General features: G+C 38.4%; 1 protein-coding gene across 1 annotated transcript in view; it reads right to left on the bottom strand.

Annotated features, from left to right (window-relative positions):
• Nucleotides 1–15,820, bottom strand: part of LOC134654881 (carbonic anhydrase-related protein 10-like) — a 47,468-nt gene that overhangs the window by 11,544 nt on the left and 20,104 nt on the right. Inside the window, exons 2-4 of the mRNA XM_063510342.1 lie at nucleotides 10,562–10,647; nucleotides 9,047–9,094; nucleotides 5,530–5,666 (exon numbers count right to left, since the gene is read on the bottom strand). Coding sequence (XP_063366412.1) covers nucleotides 5,530–5,666; nucleotides 9,047–9,094; nucleotides 10,562–10,613 — 237 coding nt within the window. The 5' untranslated portion in view covers nucleotides 10,614–10,647. The remainder of the gene's footprint in view (nucleotides 1–5,529; nucleotides 5,667–9,046; nucleotides 9,095–10,561; nucleotides 10,648–15,820) is intronic.

The following is a 15,820-nucleotide window of genomic DNA, read 5'->3' as shown; positions in this document are numbered from 1 at the left end:
GCATACATAGGGACATACAGACAGCGGTAAGCGATTTTGTCTTATACTATGTAGTGAAGCACCACGTGACCGATCAGCAGGCATACAAAAAGACGTGTCGGACGCGTCGACCCGGGCTCGGCCCGGTCTAGAGTGAGTCATCCTTTGCGGAATATACAATACTAATTTGTATTTTTGTGCGGTTCTAAAAACTCAATCTATCAGGTTAAGTTACGAATTTTAGATCAAGATAGAAAAGTAATAAGAACTCATTCGTTATATGACAGGGAAGAAAGACAGACAGACGAAGAGGGTTATAAAGTTCTGAAGATAGTGTCATTTCTATCACGTATACAGTCTATTACGCGTAATAAATTCATAATCATATTGCGCTGTAAGTGGCTTTCCAGTTATAATTTTGTCCAGAAACAATGCAGAAACTCATTAGCGCTGAAAATCACTATCGCTTTTGAAGAGCCCGTCCCAAACATTAATCACACTAGATTAAAATAAGCCCCAAAATGTAATCAGCTCGAAAACTAATTCAAATACCCATTAAACCGCGTTGAATTTTAAAAGCCACTATCACGGGTAACTTTAATTTGGCTCTGTTATGAATGATAACAGCCATTGGCATCACAAAGAGTAGTGGACTGAAATAGGCCAACGCGGATATAGATTAGGAAACCACAATTTTCATTGACAAGTTTTGCATTGTTTAACTCGGGTATTATGGTTGCGTTGTTTGAGTTTGTTGGCAAGAAAGTTCCCTATACTTTCGTCTTGTCCTTCTGCCCTTCTATCCGTCAATATTTGTGTATCAGTCTTAGCTTAGTGACCCATATAAAAGTATGACTAGAAAAAATTGCATAAGTACTTATACTCAATCACACCCAAAGAGTCGTGAAATAAAATATCATAGGGTTCCGTTCCGTAGCAAAAATTGTTACAGGCATTTTAGATACTCAGTGACATGAAGGTATGTTAATTAATATAAGGAACTCAAGAAGCTAACTGGATGTATGCATTGCCATAAAATATGAGGAAGGTGGGAAGCACTCCATATATGAAAGAAGAAGCGACTTTTTTGAAGTGAAAACTTCTTTAGCGGCGCTGTGCACTTTTTGTGATGGGGAAATATGTTAAACTCGCGACAGGTCACGTGACCGTAAGATTCGTAAGACGTAAGACGGACACGTGACCTAATCGAAAAACTGTTACAATGTCATTGAGCTTTCACTTCTGCCGGCACTCCCGGAGTGCGACCCGTTTTTTTTTCAACGGGTACCTAACAGTTGTTCACTTTGAATGTATGTGACAAGGTTATGGGAGGTAGTGTCATAAACGTTCCTTTCTGTTCAAAGAGAGAGAGAGTTGCGTCACACCTGTTAGTGCACAGACTGACGTCACAAGCTGTCACGTGAAGAATTTTATGGGTATCGGTACCACAGCCTACACTAGGTTTAAAAATAGCGTGCTGTTATGCACGCCTTATCTAGCGCGGTAAGTCATCGTTCGCGTGTCAACCAGCAATACGTCATTCCCACTCAAAGCAACTTTCTGGATTTAATCAAGGTGCGACCATTGATTGATAGGATCCACCCGCGGCGTTATGATCTATAAATACGAGTAAGGGCGCGTGTACACGGTGCCGCCTTCGCGCCGCCGCTTCGCCGCCGTCGCACGGGCTCGTGTACACGGTGCCGCCTCCGCGCCGCCGCACCTTCGCGCTATGTACACGAGACGCGTAAAGCCCGCCGCCGCGCCGCCACCGCGCCGCCGCACCTTCGCGCTATGTACTACACGAGACGCGTAAAACCCGCGGCACCGTGTACACGCGCCCTAACGTCATCGCTAGCCTAGTCAATAAGGTCACATTTACAAGGCGTGATAACTTGCATCCAATATTCGATACATTGTTAACTACAGAGTACCATGAATTCCGTCGATTTTGGAGGCACAAAACCCATTAGCTAAATTAAAAACTTTTGTCGTTTAAAAAAACATCTAACATTTTGTTTTGATTATTAGAGCGGCAAATCACATGTGAGCCGAGATTTACGCATTAGTTGCCCAACAGAATAGTCCACGCTGAATCCTTTCGTTAAAATCCTCATTCGGACACAAATAGATAAATCTGAATAGAGCTGACAAATTTAGCTGCGGTACCTGATCATTAGTAGACCTTATTCAGTTGCGATAGGGTTCAGATTTGGTCGGTTAATTTATGTGGTACGGTAAAGCGATAGACCAATCGGCCGCGGCAGTAATCCCCGCTTTTCACGGATTACCTGCATCCAACATTAGCTACCCGTGCCACAGATTAAATACAATTAGAGGTAAAACAGTAGAATAAATGCAGATTTTACTGTTTGAACTACACAAAATATTTATTTAATTTCAGAAATAGAATAATAACAGTGTTACATTTATGCTGAAGCCCAAACTAAGCAAAGACTGTCCTGTGGGGAAAATACGGTTTACAGTAAATCCATTTGTCTAAAGTAGCGGAATAATTTTCATTGATTTAGAATGTTGACACGGGAGCGATGACCTACCGAAGTCGATCTTTTTCTCAGAACTGGTAACAATTTTTCGCTGCCCTGATAACCCCGAGTCAATGTAGCCCCCTTTATCCTAAAGTCACCCTATTTACTGTATGCAAAACCCGTTCGAGAATACATCATAAGCCGTGCTAATCCAGTGTATGTTGCAAAAACGCCTTCGATATCCAGCCCGATAGGCTATCGCACGCATACATTTCCATAGCATTACCTCCGTAATTCACTCTAAATGAATAATTCTGCATGAACTGAGCCGTTACAATATTCATTAGCCAAACATTGCAAGCGATTATGGACTTTAAAGTATTAACGGTAAAGTTGAATAGCGTACGTTTTCGTGGTTAGTGTTTTGTTAGAGCTAGATTGGCGGCGCAGTGCTCCTTGCATTTTTTATTGGCAATTTCGTTCTTGTGAGTGAGATTTAGGCTTAGTGTCAGAGCTAATTTATTTGGTTTCGGTAGTTCATTTAATTTCTAGTGGGGGAAGTAAGAACAGAAATGTATGGAGCTGTATGAAACGTGAACTGGCCCCGTAGACAATATGCCATTCGCTAACACTCCGTAGCGAACGAAACGCTACTGTCACTGTCACACTGTCCATAAGGAAGAGTGAAAGAGAGACACAAAGCGATGCGATAGCGAAGCGCAAGCGATTGTCACCTTGGCTAGGCCGCCTGGCCCGCCAGAGACGACTTTTCCCCGTCCCTTGTTGATGGGTAGCCAAAAGTAAATTTCGAGGTAGTCTTGGCTAGGGCCTTAGATCAGCTTACTTAGTAAGATTCAAGGAACCAATGTGCCGAGCGGCGTCACCTGAGACAAAAGTTCAAACTCACTGCACTTACTTTCCTAAAGCTAAAAAGGGTAAATTCATACAGTTAATGTTACTAAAACGATTACTAAAAATAAGAAAAGCCCTTATTCTGGTTTGGTTATATCAGGCCTAAGTGTTGAAGTTAATAGTTAATTAGTTATGCGAAATAATTCTATACTCCAATGAAATATAAAACACGGTTTTTAACGGCAAATCGTAAAATCCACGTGCCGTTAATGGTTCAAATAAATAAACAGTCTCACATTTAGTGCCCGTATGCACTTTATATCGTGTACGTGTAAAGTTTAATGAAAAAGCACCAATCCCGTACGAATCACATAGGGACTTACTTTCTTTCGATTCAGTCAGAATGGCCGAATCGGAATGCTTTTGATTTATTTAGCTGCAGTTTTTTCGAACTTCGATCTGGTGTTAAAGTAAATTTACGTTTAAACTTGCTTTTGGGAATTCTATTCATGTACGATGTTCATAAAAATTCCGTAAAACGGTAGGCTGGGTTGTGTCCTAATATTTGTTTTTGGAACGCATATTTCTAAATCCTATATAGTGTAGGTATTGGTGTTTTGAACATAGTTTGTAACTATGTGGTAACAAAGCCTAACATAGTTATTTGGAATCCCAGTCTAAAAATAGGATGCAACTGCCATGTATTTGCAACTAAAAAAAGAGTACTACAGGCAGACTTAATGCCACTATAGGCAGTCTCTACCAGTCAATCATAGGGCAAAATAGAAAAGCGTCAAGGTGCTTATCGCGAGCTTCAGCTCTCAGAGCCACTTAAATCTATGTTTTATTTTTTATTTTATTGTAGTTAGTTTATTTTAAATGTATATGGAATTTTATTCTGAAATAAATTATTATTTGAATTTGATAATCGACAAAGTATGTGTACGAATGTGTTGCTTAAAGCCACCAGCAACATGCTGAGATGAGGCCATTTTGTGGCACTTTAATCTGATTTTATATTTCTTTTATATTAATAGGTATGTATTGTTTCGTTTGTGTGCTTACGAATAGAAAGTTATTATATTATATTTTATTTAAATGAATTTGAGCAAATATCTTGCTAGATACAATGATATTATATAACCAGGCATCGGAGTTTTTATCGCATGGTAAGACTAATAGCAAGCTATGGAGTCGACATTTGCCATAAATGTAAACTCTTATTCATACTCATACTCATGATTAATTTTATTTAATATGTAGTAACTATTTAGTAATCTGTTCTCGATTACTAAATAGTTACTACGTATATGAGTTTAATGATGATATGACACAGATATGTTTTAAAATAAATGTATGTTTTAATTGGGTGAGTTGTACTTCACAACTCAAGCACACTATAGCAGATTTTTCATAGTCATATTGTAAATCGTTGTATGGCTCTATCCATGCCAAAATTGCAGCTATTTCTGGGTTAGGCATAATAATTAATTATGGAATATTCCACAACGTATTTACCACTTACAGATATAAATAACTACTACGTTTGCAATCACCAGTGATTGACACATGACAAATACTAATCAATTTTATCAGCGGTCAGTACCTACATGACATTAGGTCTTTCGCAGCGATGTAGTTTGTATAAGTAGTTGTATGTTAAAATAATTGAAGTTATGAATTCATAATGTAATAGAAAAATATTTTTATATATAATTCGACTAAGATAATATACACGACCGACCGCTCTAAAGGCATTTTAAGATAAATGAAATATGTAAATGAGTATGAGTATGAATAAGAGTTTACATTTATGGCAAATGTCGACTCCATAGCTTGCTATTAGTCTTACCATGCGATAAAAACTCCGATGCCTGTATATAACCATAGATAGGTTGTACTCATACTTGAGGAGCACAAAAAATACTTCCATATTTATTTCTGTGCCTACGAAGAAATCAGTTATTTTTGATTAATTTTCTCTTTCCATCCATCTTTGTCACACTCGTTGTTAAACATAAGCTCGTCTCTTTCTCTTTCGGTGTGCGGGAACTCGTTAGCATGTGCACATTTCTCGCTTGTCCAGCCGCGACTAAAGGCAACTTGTCCAATTTGTCACAAGGTAAGCGCTTCAATTTTGGAACGCCTATAACCTATCTTATAAATCATTGGCTAGATATAAACATAAGTAGGTAAGTGTTTTACGTACCTTATGCTTGTCGAACTGAATGTCCCTGAGCCAGGGGTCGAAGAGGAGTTTATCAGGCTCTATGTTGACGGGGCTCTGCCGCCGGCCCTTATTGCACATGCTCCACTGCGGGTTGATCAGACCCCAGAAGCCGGGACCTAGAGAACAAATAGAAAATAAATAATTTGCATGAAGTAAGTTTTAAATTTTTTGTAGATAGGTAGGTATAAGCGCTACTTGCACCATACCATTAACCCGGGGTTAAGTAGTTAAACCGTTAATCCAGAGTTAAATTGAACTGGTAGTCATGGTAACTCCAGCTTAAATCGGTTAACCCCGGGTTAATGGGATGGTGTAAGCGGCCCTAAGTCGTTTGACCTCGAGGTGTAATCGGAATTTGACAATTGTTTACAGTTGAAACAAGTCAAAATTCTTAAGACGATAGTGGACTTCTACTTCTATATTGAAAATGCAAAAATGATGCTACGCTATGAGTCATCGTCTTCATCTTCCTCGCGTTGTCCCGGCATTTTGCCACGGCTCATGGGAGCCTGGGGTCCGCTTGGCAACTAATCCCAGTAATTGGCGTGGGCACTAGTTTTTACGAAAGCGACTGCCATCTGACCTTCCAACCCAGAGGGCCCGTATTGGGATTAGTCCGGTTTCCTTACGATGTTTTCCTTCACCGAAAAGCGACTGGTAAATATCAAATGATATTTCGTACATAAGTTCCGAAAAACTCATTGGTACGAGCCGGGGTTCGAACCCGCGACCTCCGGATTGCAAGTCGCACGCTCTTACCGCTAGGCCACCAGCGCTTATACGCTATAAGTATAATTGTAAAAGAAAACAAACAATTAAATCTTAAATAATCAAATTCAGAAAAGAATGTGTATCTCCACTATTTTCCCCATAGTTGCCCTATCTGCCATTCCAAAACGCACGCAAAGCGATCTCCAGATAACTAACAGTAGAATAGAAAAGTTTACAGTTCGCGGTAAAGTTTGAAAGGTATCGATTGCCAACGGTGCTTAAATAGTAGGTGTATATTGTGAAAACTACCTTTAAGACAGGGAGTAAAGTCAGGAAATTAGAAGGGAATAAAAGATATCACGCGCCGCGCGTTTCGTATGAGAGAAGATATGGCGATCGCGTGGGTGTTTATCTTTTATCTCAATTATTTTGAAAATATACATCTCTTTAAAGTTATGCTCGTCAGATCCCTCGGTTACATCACTAGCTATTCTACCTACTGTACTTGGGGACTAAAAGTATATAAATAAGAGCCAGTTACAATACACTTGTAACTTTGGTTACTTTTGTAAGTAGGTACGTATACAACTGCTCATAACTTAGTTTATGGTAATGTCTATAAGCGTCATAGTTCTAAGCTGTTAGTTGGGCAATATTATGATTGGTGCCAGACAAAAGTCCATGATACTAGAGCCTGTCAGTATTGTGTAAGGTATGTATATATCATCCAAAACGAAAACTAAAACAATAGTACGTATTGTTCCAGCCTTTATCCAAAGCTGCTCTATTTTCGAGAGCAAAATAACCGTTGTCCGTCAAATTACGATTTTCAGCGAAAGCATACAACAGCAGAACAGCCAAGCTTCATAATCATTTCCATCCGGACTACCGCATCGACACAAAACCTGTATTCCACCAAAGACTAGTAAATATTTAAGAATAACCATTTATACAACACTTCCTCGCGTGACTTTTTAATTGTTTTTTTCACTATAACTTTATACATATAAAATCTCTTGCTTTTATGTCTTCTAAAATTAAAATTCTACTTTTCTATCCGCTGACATACTTATGCACAAAAATATATTTAAACAATGAAAAAAAAACTTTTTAGACACATTCTTATTGAATGCAGTTAAGTATTTTCAAACTTTTTCTAAGGACTCAAATTTTTTTATCTACGCTTTAAACCTAATATCTGGGTGACCGAGCTTCGCTCGGAAAACATATAAAAACTCGAAAATGCGCGTTTTCCCAGAGATAAGACCTAGCTAGATCGATTTCTCGCCCCCGAAAACCCCCATATAGTAAATTTCATCGAAATCGTTAGAGCCGTTTCCGAGATCCCCGAAATATATATATATATAAATAAATAAATAAATATGTAAATAAACAAGAATTGCTCGTTTAAAGGTATTAGATTTTGCGACTAAAGTGCAAAATACGTAAAAAAATTATTGCCAACTAGATCCATTGAGTATCCTCGCAGCGTTCTATGAAGGCTGTCAGTCTTATTTATTTACTAGACTCTGATACCACTAACCCTACGTTTTACAACTGAATTAACATTTAAACGAATCCTACGAATGGGCATATTTAAAACGATGACGCACCAAAATTACCCTCGCTACTCAAACAGAACGGCTATCCGAGCCCATGTAATACACTATCCAATTCAATAGGAATTTGGGACCACACAATTCGGCCATCACCGTGCATTGAAACGTACGTAATGTTAGTAGGGTGTCTGTGTCATTACCGGGGTCCAGTCATTACCGTTACATTAGGATTTTTGTAGGTCAAATAAAATATACACCACGGTAATTATTTTGCTTTATAAAAACCAAAGGTGATAATAGCATGTGTTTATAACGAAAATACTCTTGTTTAGGTATGAATAGTTTGGAGAAGTGTTATTATAGGTAGAGATTGGAGATACGGTGTAATTAGGCTAGCATAATTATACGTGCCGGGTTTCAGTGTGTGTAATCAAATTTTTGGTATCAATACAAAGCGCGTTTATTTTTTTAATATTCAATGTCTGCTGAAACCTTAAATATAAATACAGAGTTGCTAGAAATGAGCTATAGAATATTTCGGGACATGTATCTGAAAATGCACTCAACAAAAATATTTTACAATCCATTCGGTCATGTATTATTAATGAGTCTGCCGTAATAAGAGTATAAATATTTTTGATCGTAACGGTAACTGTATTAAATATTAAGGGTGTGCGTTTATCTAAATTACATTGCCAAACTATCTCCCAGTACATCATTCAATTATTGTAAGATCTTGGCATCGGTTTATTTAGCCACCAAACGGGGTTTTTGAAGTTATGAGCCAAGTTCCCAAAATTACTAAATACGCCCGTGTTTATAAAAATATTCCAACCACAAACATTTCTGTTTGAACAGATATCCTAAAATAGTTGTATTTGGATAGGTTAATCTCGCAACACAGTCATTACCATGTCATCAGATTCCAATGTCCTTTGACTGTAGATAAATGTGACCCGGGTCGGACACTAGCCGATACAAATGATACGGGCCGTCATTAAGATGGTATCTCCGTCATTACCCCGTGTCATTACCGTGCCGGGTAGTTTTTCGAGTGAACGTGATTAGGGGAATGAATGAGAATTGATATGATAGTGTCGTTTGATAGTTCAGAATTGTAATTAGAATACTATATATACGATATTTCTAGATATACGAGTATTATAAGTAGGAGGAAATTTTTGGTGTGCATGAAAAATGATTGAGAAATATAGAAAAATGCTTACCAGAAATTCCATCGTACGTCCACCATTCCTCCCAGCTTCCTGATATATCTGTAAGGAAATGAAATAGCAGAAACATGTATTAGGTACTTTCAAAATGGACAACATTCATCGTTTCATATAACAGTTATTATATTTAAAGCATTATATTTTTTCAATACTAATGTTTCATAGACAAAAATTATATAGATCCCATAATATCACGCTTAAACGGAAATACTCAGGAGAGTACCTAAGCCATTTTGAAAAACAGAAATGATTGTCAAACACAGCTTCAGGATTTTTAACTTTTAGGTTTGAAAAATTATCTAATTCGGAAAGACAAGACGGGCCGATCCAGATTTAACAACATGTAACAAGTTTTGATCTTATTTTGATACGACCCTGAAGATAGCTCACGCTGATTGGTGCTCGTAAAATGTAGTAAAACTCGTGTGCATGCCAATCACCAAGACGATCGTCAACATCGGATGTCGTGAGTGTTGTGTGTAGGCGAAGTGACAACCCTAGCGTACAAGTGAATAATCAAGATCAAGTGCGGGTAGTTTGCAAAACCCGCGCAGCAAGAAGATGATAATACAACTCCTCGCCAGTCTGCCCGTAACTATTTCGTGACTATTAAATGTTGTTGTATGTTACTTGTTGTTTTCTTTTATTTTTTGTCACGAAAAATTCTCTCTATTCTATTCTAACGTCATGTTCGAAACGTCAGGCCATAAATAAACGTAAGTCTAAAGGTGACAGTCCATTTCCAACCGCAGCTGCACTACTGATCATTTTACTATGGAAATTGACAGTAACAGCGACGCGTTCAGTACTAGTAGTGCAGCTGAGGTCAGAAATGGAATGTTACCCTTACGCGATTAAGGGTCGGTTGCACCAAACTGTTTGTCATCGTTAAAGAGTTCGCTAAATTGTATTATATGGAAAGTTTCATAATAAATCGCCGCGGAGCGCCGGGCGACGTTGATCAGTCTGTCAAGTGCGGATGGTGAAACTGGCACTTAGTCCCGTGTTAGTTATAAAAGTACTGGTTGCACGTGGGTAGGGTTTGCACGACGGATCCGAAATGTATGGGAAGATCCGCGGATCCGGATCCAGATCCGGATAATTGCATACATTTCGGATCCGGATTGCAAACCCTACACGTGGGCGGAGGTCGTAGGATCTTGAGGGGAGTCGGAGACAAAACAGCGTGTGCTTCTTATGGTGTATATTCGAAAAGTGTCAGTACATTTAATTCGTTAATTCGCCTAAAATAATAATAACTAATTACAGCGCCACCTATGCACTGTAAAGGGAACTAATTACCGTACTGGAGGACTAAGTACCTTTATGTAGATCATTAAGCCATCTAGGGTTCATTGAAGTATCTAAAAGGTCAGATAGATGGCGCTGTTAACTGCACAAGTTAACAAGTACGTCAAAGTAGTATCAAAACCATTTAAAAACCCTTTGTTAAATCTGAATCGGACTCAGATCGATGGAAAGTTGTGGTGAGTTTAGCAACTGACTGACCTTTGACTGAAACACAGAGTAGCGTGAGTATGAAGAGTGAGCATTGGTGCATGGTGCTTGAGGTCACGTCAGCATCGGGTCGGGGGCTGCAACAAGAAATAATGAAAATTATTTAGAAAAGAATAGAATATAAATAGCTAGTTTATTCGTGGCAATAAAGATAGATATAAGCTTCGTCACATGGGCGTAAGGTGAAATATGTATTCACTATTCATTATTTTTTATTATAAAATAGTTCTTGTAATAATGAAACGGCCAAGCCACATATTTTGACTAAGATGTAGAGTCTGTGAAGGTAGGGCCTGTAGAGTTAGAAGCTTGGCTCTACAAGATATCTGATAACTTTTTGTCAGTGCGAGCCTTATGGTTTCGTCTTGGCAACATTTTACATGAAAATGTTTTTGGTGGGATTTCACATCTTTTTGTAAGTTGCTTATGACAATCTTCTGATTTAAAGGGTTGCGGGTGATTTACTATTAAAAATCCTGAAATACGTACTTGGGGGGCATATTTTATATACAATCTGCTTTTTTACTGATTCCCCATACAAACTTCAACCCCCTTTTTTCCCTAACGCCTTTTTCCACCCCTTTTCACCCTTACGGGGTGATTTTGGGGTTGAAACTATTTTATATCCTTCCCCATAACAATAACTATCTACATACCAAATTTCAACTAAATCGGTTCCGCGGTTATCGATTTCCCATACAAAATTCCACCCCCCTTTTCACCCCCTTTTCACCCCCTTAGGGGCTAATAATTTCAAGTTTTTGAATTGTTTTGTTGTTTGTGGACTAATACTATCTCACATACCAAATTTCAGCTTTCTAGGACTTCAGGAAGTACCCTAGAGGTTTTGATGATCAACAGTGAGTGAATGAGTGAATGAGTCAGTGACGAAATCGGGGTTTTTTAGACATTAATAAAATCCAAAGTATAAGAGCTATGTAATTGAATTTTTTTATGCTTAATAAGTCCACTATTGACATCATATCTCGAGAGTTTTGTTTATCTGGTATAATCCAAACCCAAGTTAAGAGGGTTCAAAAAAAACGACGAAGCGCTTCGAGAAAAGGTAGGTGCGCATCGCTTTGCTCGTCTTGGCGGGGGCACTACCGTGCCCCCAGATTAATAATTATTAGTAAAGTAATAATAGTTCAATGCTTTAGTCAGACTACTATCGCTATTCAATTCAGTCAGTGTGCAGCGAGCCGAACTGCTCGCGCTGTGGTATTTTCGCGCGAACCTTCCGCCATAGTGCTGGCTGGCCGCCGCGCCTTCTATGCCGTATATCTTGAAAACGGCTAATTGCATGAAAAAATGTTTGATACCTAACTTGTTGCAAATTTAATGCTCTACAATACTTATCTACATGTAAACATCATTGGAGCTATAGTAATTTTGATATCCTCAAAAAACCGATTTTTATGACCTTTGACCTTGAATAACTTCCGACGCGCACACGATATAAGCGTTGACTTTTAAGAGAACCTTTAATACGTTACAAAGAAGGTGTATACAAGTTTCCAGCTTATTATCTCTCATTCCGAGGTGAAACCTTTAATTTAACTGGCCTATTTAGTGTTTGATGAAAATGCATCGTAATACTTAAACATGGCGCTTACAAACAAGTAAAATTTCACCTGTGTGTGGTGACCTCGTGGTCTTTGTAAATGCTTCATAATGCGATGCGGTGTGTAGTCTATGCTCTAATGTAACAAAATCTTGTACAACTCTTTACAACCGTGTTATTGAATGGGCGTTTTTTTTGTCCCCTACACTTTTTTTTCAAATTTGGGATTTATTATGTTATTTCTACTCAGAATCACGAGCTCTTTCTATCCTAATAGGAGAAAAAAAGTGTCTCAAAATTTCCATACATTTTTCGATCATTCCATTCCGCGACCGCCATACAAAGTCTATGAAAAATGGTGACGTAATGGAAATAAAAACCTTAGGACACTTTATTTCTCCTATTAGGATAGAAAGAGCTCCTGATTATGAGTAGAAATAACATAAAAATCCCAAATTTGAAAAAAAAAGTGTAGGGGACGACAAAAAAAAAACGCCCGAATACAAAATACACTTCCGTAACTTAAACTTCGCCTTAGGTAATCCAAACAGGTGTAAAGTGCAATCAATTCACTTAATCAAGCCAACCTGTAATCACGGGCATTGTTGAGAGCTTATAAATGAATTCAAATGATAGCGCGGCTCGTTAAAGGGTAGCCGCGCCGGAACCGCTATCAGCGGGTTAACGGCGCGGCCTAAGGCATGAGCGATAGCGGAAATGGCTCTATTAAAGGCACTTTTAGACGGCTCGCGAACTCGTCTACGGTTTCACGGCTGTATTCGAACTTTAAGATACATCAAATACTAGAGATTGAAATTATATGGAATGGATATGTCAGTGTCAAACAAGTGTCAAAAGTGACGTTTCTCCAACAAACGCGTCACTTTTGACAGTTGTTTGACATTGACATATCCAATCCATATCGTTTAAATCTCTAGTATTTGACGTATCTTAAAATTCGAATACAGCCGTTACTAGGTAAAAGTAGTTATCTTTATTACCTATTCACAATTTTAGTTACATTACGGACCATTGAGGTTACATCAATTCAACCGACCGACCAAATGACGCAACGTAATGAAACTCGCATGCCAGTTCTCGCACCGTCTAAATGAATCCTTAAGTAAGGACGCGAAGCAAAAAAAAGTCGTGTATCTCACGCCACTTCCTATCTCTATCGCACGCGCATAAATAGTATTGCGGTCCGGATCGCACAGTGGCTTGACCGCCGGCATCATCAGCGGGACAGCAATATAGTTATGCGCGTGCGATAGAGACAGACAATGGCGGGTGTAATTAGCGTTTTTATATTAAAATATTATGCTAGTCATTTATGCACCTTATGCCTTGCCTTCTGCCTTATGCACCTAGAAGTATATTAGCTACACTAACACTATGCGTAGCAGAGTCGTTTTCGTTTACCTCACATGATAATTAAAGAAGTAGGTACATCAAGAAAATTGGTTTCTATTCAAAACGTTGCTCTTACTGGCCTTACATGACTGCATTACCTGCTAGGAAACGTCAAATTTAATATAAATATCTTGATGAACGCTGGTGCAGTCTGAATTTGAACGGCAGTAAATGCCCTGAGGAAAAAATAAATTGTTTTGGATTCATCAATATGAGTGATATTGATGAGACTATTTATTTTTCACACCACCTATTCGGAAAAGACCTTTTTCTTCCCTGCTAGGAGGGATCAAAGTGGCACTTTTCCTCCCTGCTAGGAGGGATCAAAGTAACACTTTTCTGTTCTAGCACACTATTTTTAAATTTATTTGCACATTCTTTTTTAAATAATCTGTTTAAGCATCAGATTGTGTCAACACTAAGATTTTTTATTTTCCTCATAGTTGATGTATGTGTCACACAGTATCAAAATTATTTCGTCTTGGGCGTTAACACTTGAATCCCTCATTACGCTCAGGATTCTACTTTAGAATCCATCGCTTCATTCAGGATTCAATGTACGCCCTTGACGGAAATATATCATTTTGATCCCTTGTAACAAACTACTATTTATTACATTCATAGCGCTTGTGCTTTGTGCCTTATCACCGACGCAAGTAGGAGTGGCTAACGACCAAAGATTGCTCGCGGCTCTAAAAGATATTTGGCGCGAAAGCTTTCGTTAAAGATTGTAATCGTCCCGCGGGGTTGTATCGCCCGTGTTTACGCTTTTCTTAAGTGATTATTTAAATTATCCTTATACAAGTTACAGTAATGTCTGCATCAAAATTATAGTCCCAAAACATGTCGCCAATAGCGACTAAAAATCTAAGTGAGTGAAACCGTTGTCGTCTAGAAACAGTTTAAAATATGTCTCACGAAAGTTTAATTTCGAAAAGTACCTATAGTCTTTTAATAAAATAAGAAAATCTGGAATTTAACCCGCAATTTTGACTTTATCGGAGACAATGAACTAAGTGAGCCATATTAAATTGTGGATAAATGATAAATCCAGGGTAAATTCTCATATTCGTGTTAAAAACGCGATTTTAACAAACCTGTAAATCATTAGATATCGGGCGTGCGATTTGCCAATCGTGGTATAAAGAATAGGGTGCCAGAATTATTTAATTTAGTATGTACTTACAAAGGTTAACAAGACGTTTTTGCTTCCTATTGTCACTATAGGCTATGGCACCCACGCCAGCACAGTTCGGTTCTAAACATATTCACTGGCTTCTCATACAAAATTGAATTTGTAGTTAAATAGTCGTCGGCTTTGGAATAATTTTACTCTAGCTGTCCCACCGTTCCGTTCGCGTGTCCACTCGCAATTAACTCGAACTCATATTTGTCTTTAGCTTTAATTACAACCACTGATTCATGTCTGTAGGCGCAGGTCACTTATGTTGATGGATTTTCACAACTAATTATTACAATTTAGACAAAATAAAACGACCCACTTCATATGGGGTTTCCCACACACCGTTAGTGACCTATTGTTGTTTTTCTTTAGAGTATGAACCAGGGGGCCTAGCCAAGATAGACAAATGCGATGACGAATCGAAACTTAAATAAAGTATGGAAATAGTCACGTGACTTTTCGTACCATCTGTCATCCCCCTAGATTGTTCCTTTTCGTTTGGAGTTTGTCGATGTATGATTGTCATCGTGGCTAGGCAACCTAGGATGTATACAACATCGTAACCATGACAAACAACTATAAGTAATGCACCTAATAAACTCTTTAAAGGTCACATTATGTCCGTCTGCTTGTCTGTCCGTGTGTCAGACATTTTCTCGAGTTAAGGTATCAAGTTGAAATTAATAACAAATTCTCAAGTCAAACTTAGTATATCTCGATATAAAATCCATCAATTCCTCTCATAGTCTCATAATGATTGTTTTTCCTTAGCAATACTCAAGGTACAGTCGCCATCGGATACATCTGAGCAGCCAAGGTGTTCACAAATATCTGAGCGCGCCTCTATTGTCAAGGCGTTATTAGAGTGCTTGTTCAGATATTGTAAACACCTTGGCCGCTCCGATATATCTGATGATACTGTACTATGCTAGGAAGATTGTTAATTCTTAGTAATAACAGTCTAAGTTTGCCCCACTGCATAACATGCACCATCCCAGCCGCAAGTAATGCGCGGTATAAATAAATAGGAACAGTTTCATTTGCTTGGCATTAGCGTTATCCGCAGGACCGAGATACGGTTAATTTCCTC

Source organism: Cydia amplana, chromosome 15 (genome assembly GCF_948474715.1).
Source record: "Cydia amplana chromosome 15, ilCydAmpl1.1, whole genome shotgun sequence".
Taxonomy (NCBI): Eukaryota; Metazoa; Arthropoda; class Insecta; order Lepidoptera; family Tortricidae; genus Cydia; species Cydia amplana.
This window is presented reverse-complemented; position numbering and strand designations above follow the sequence as displayed.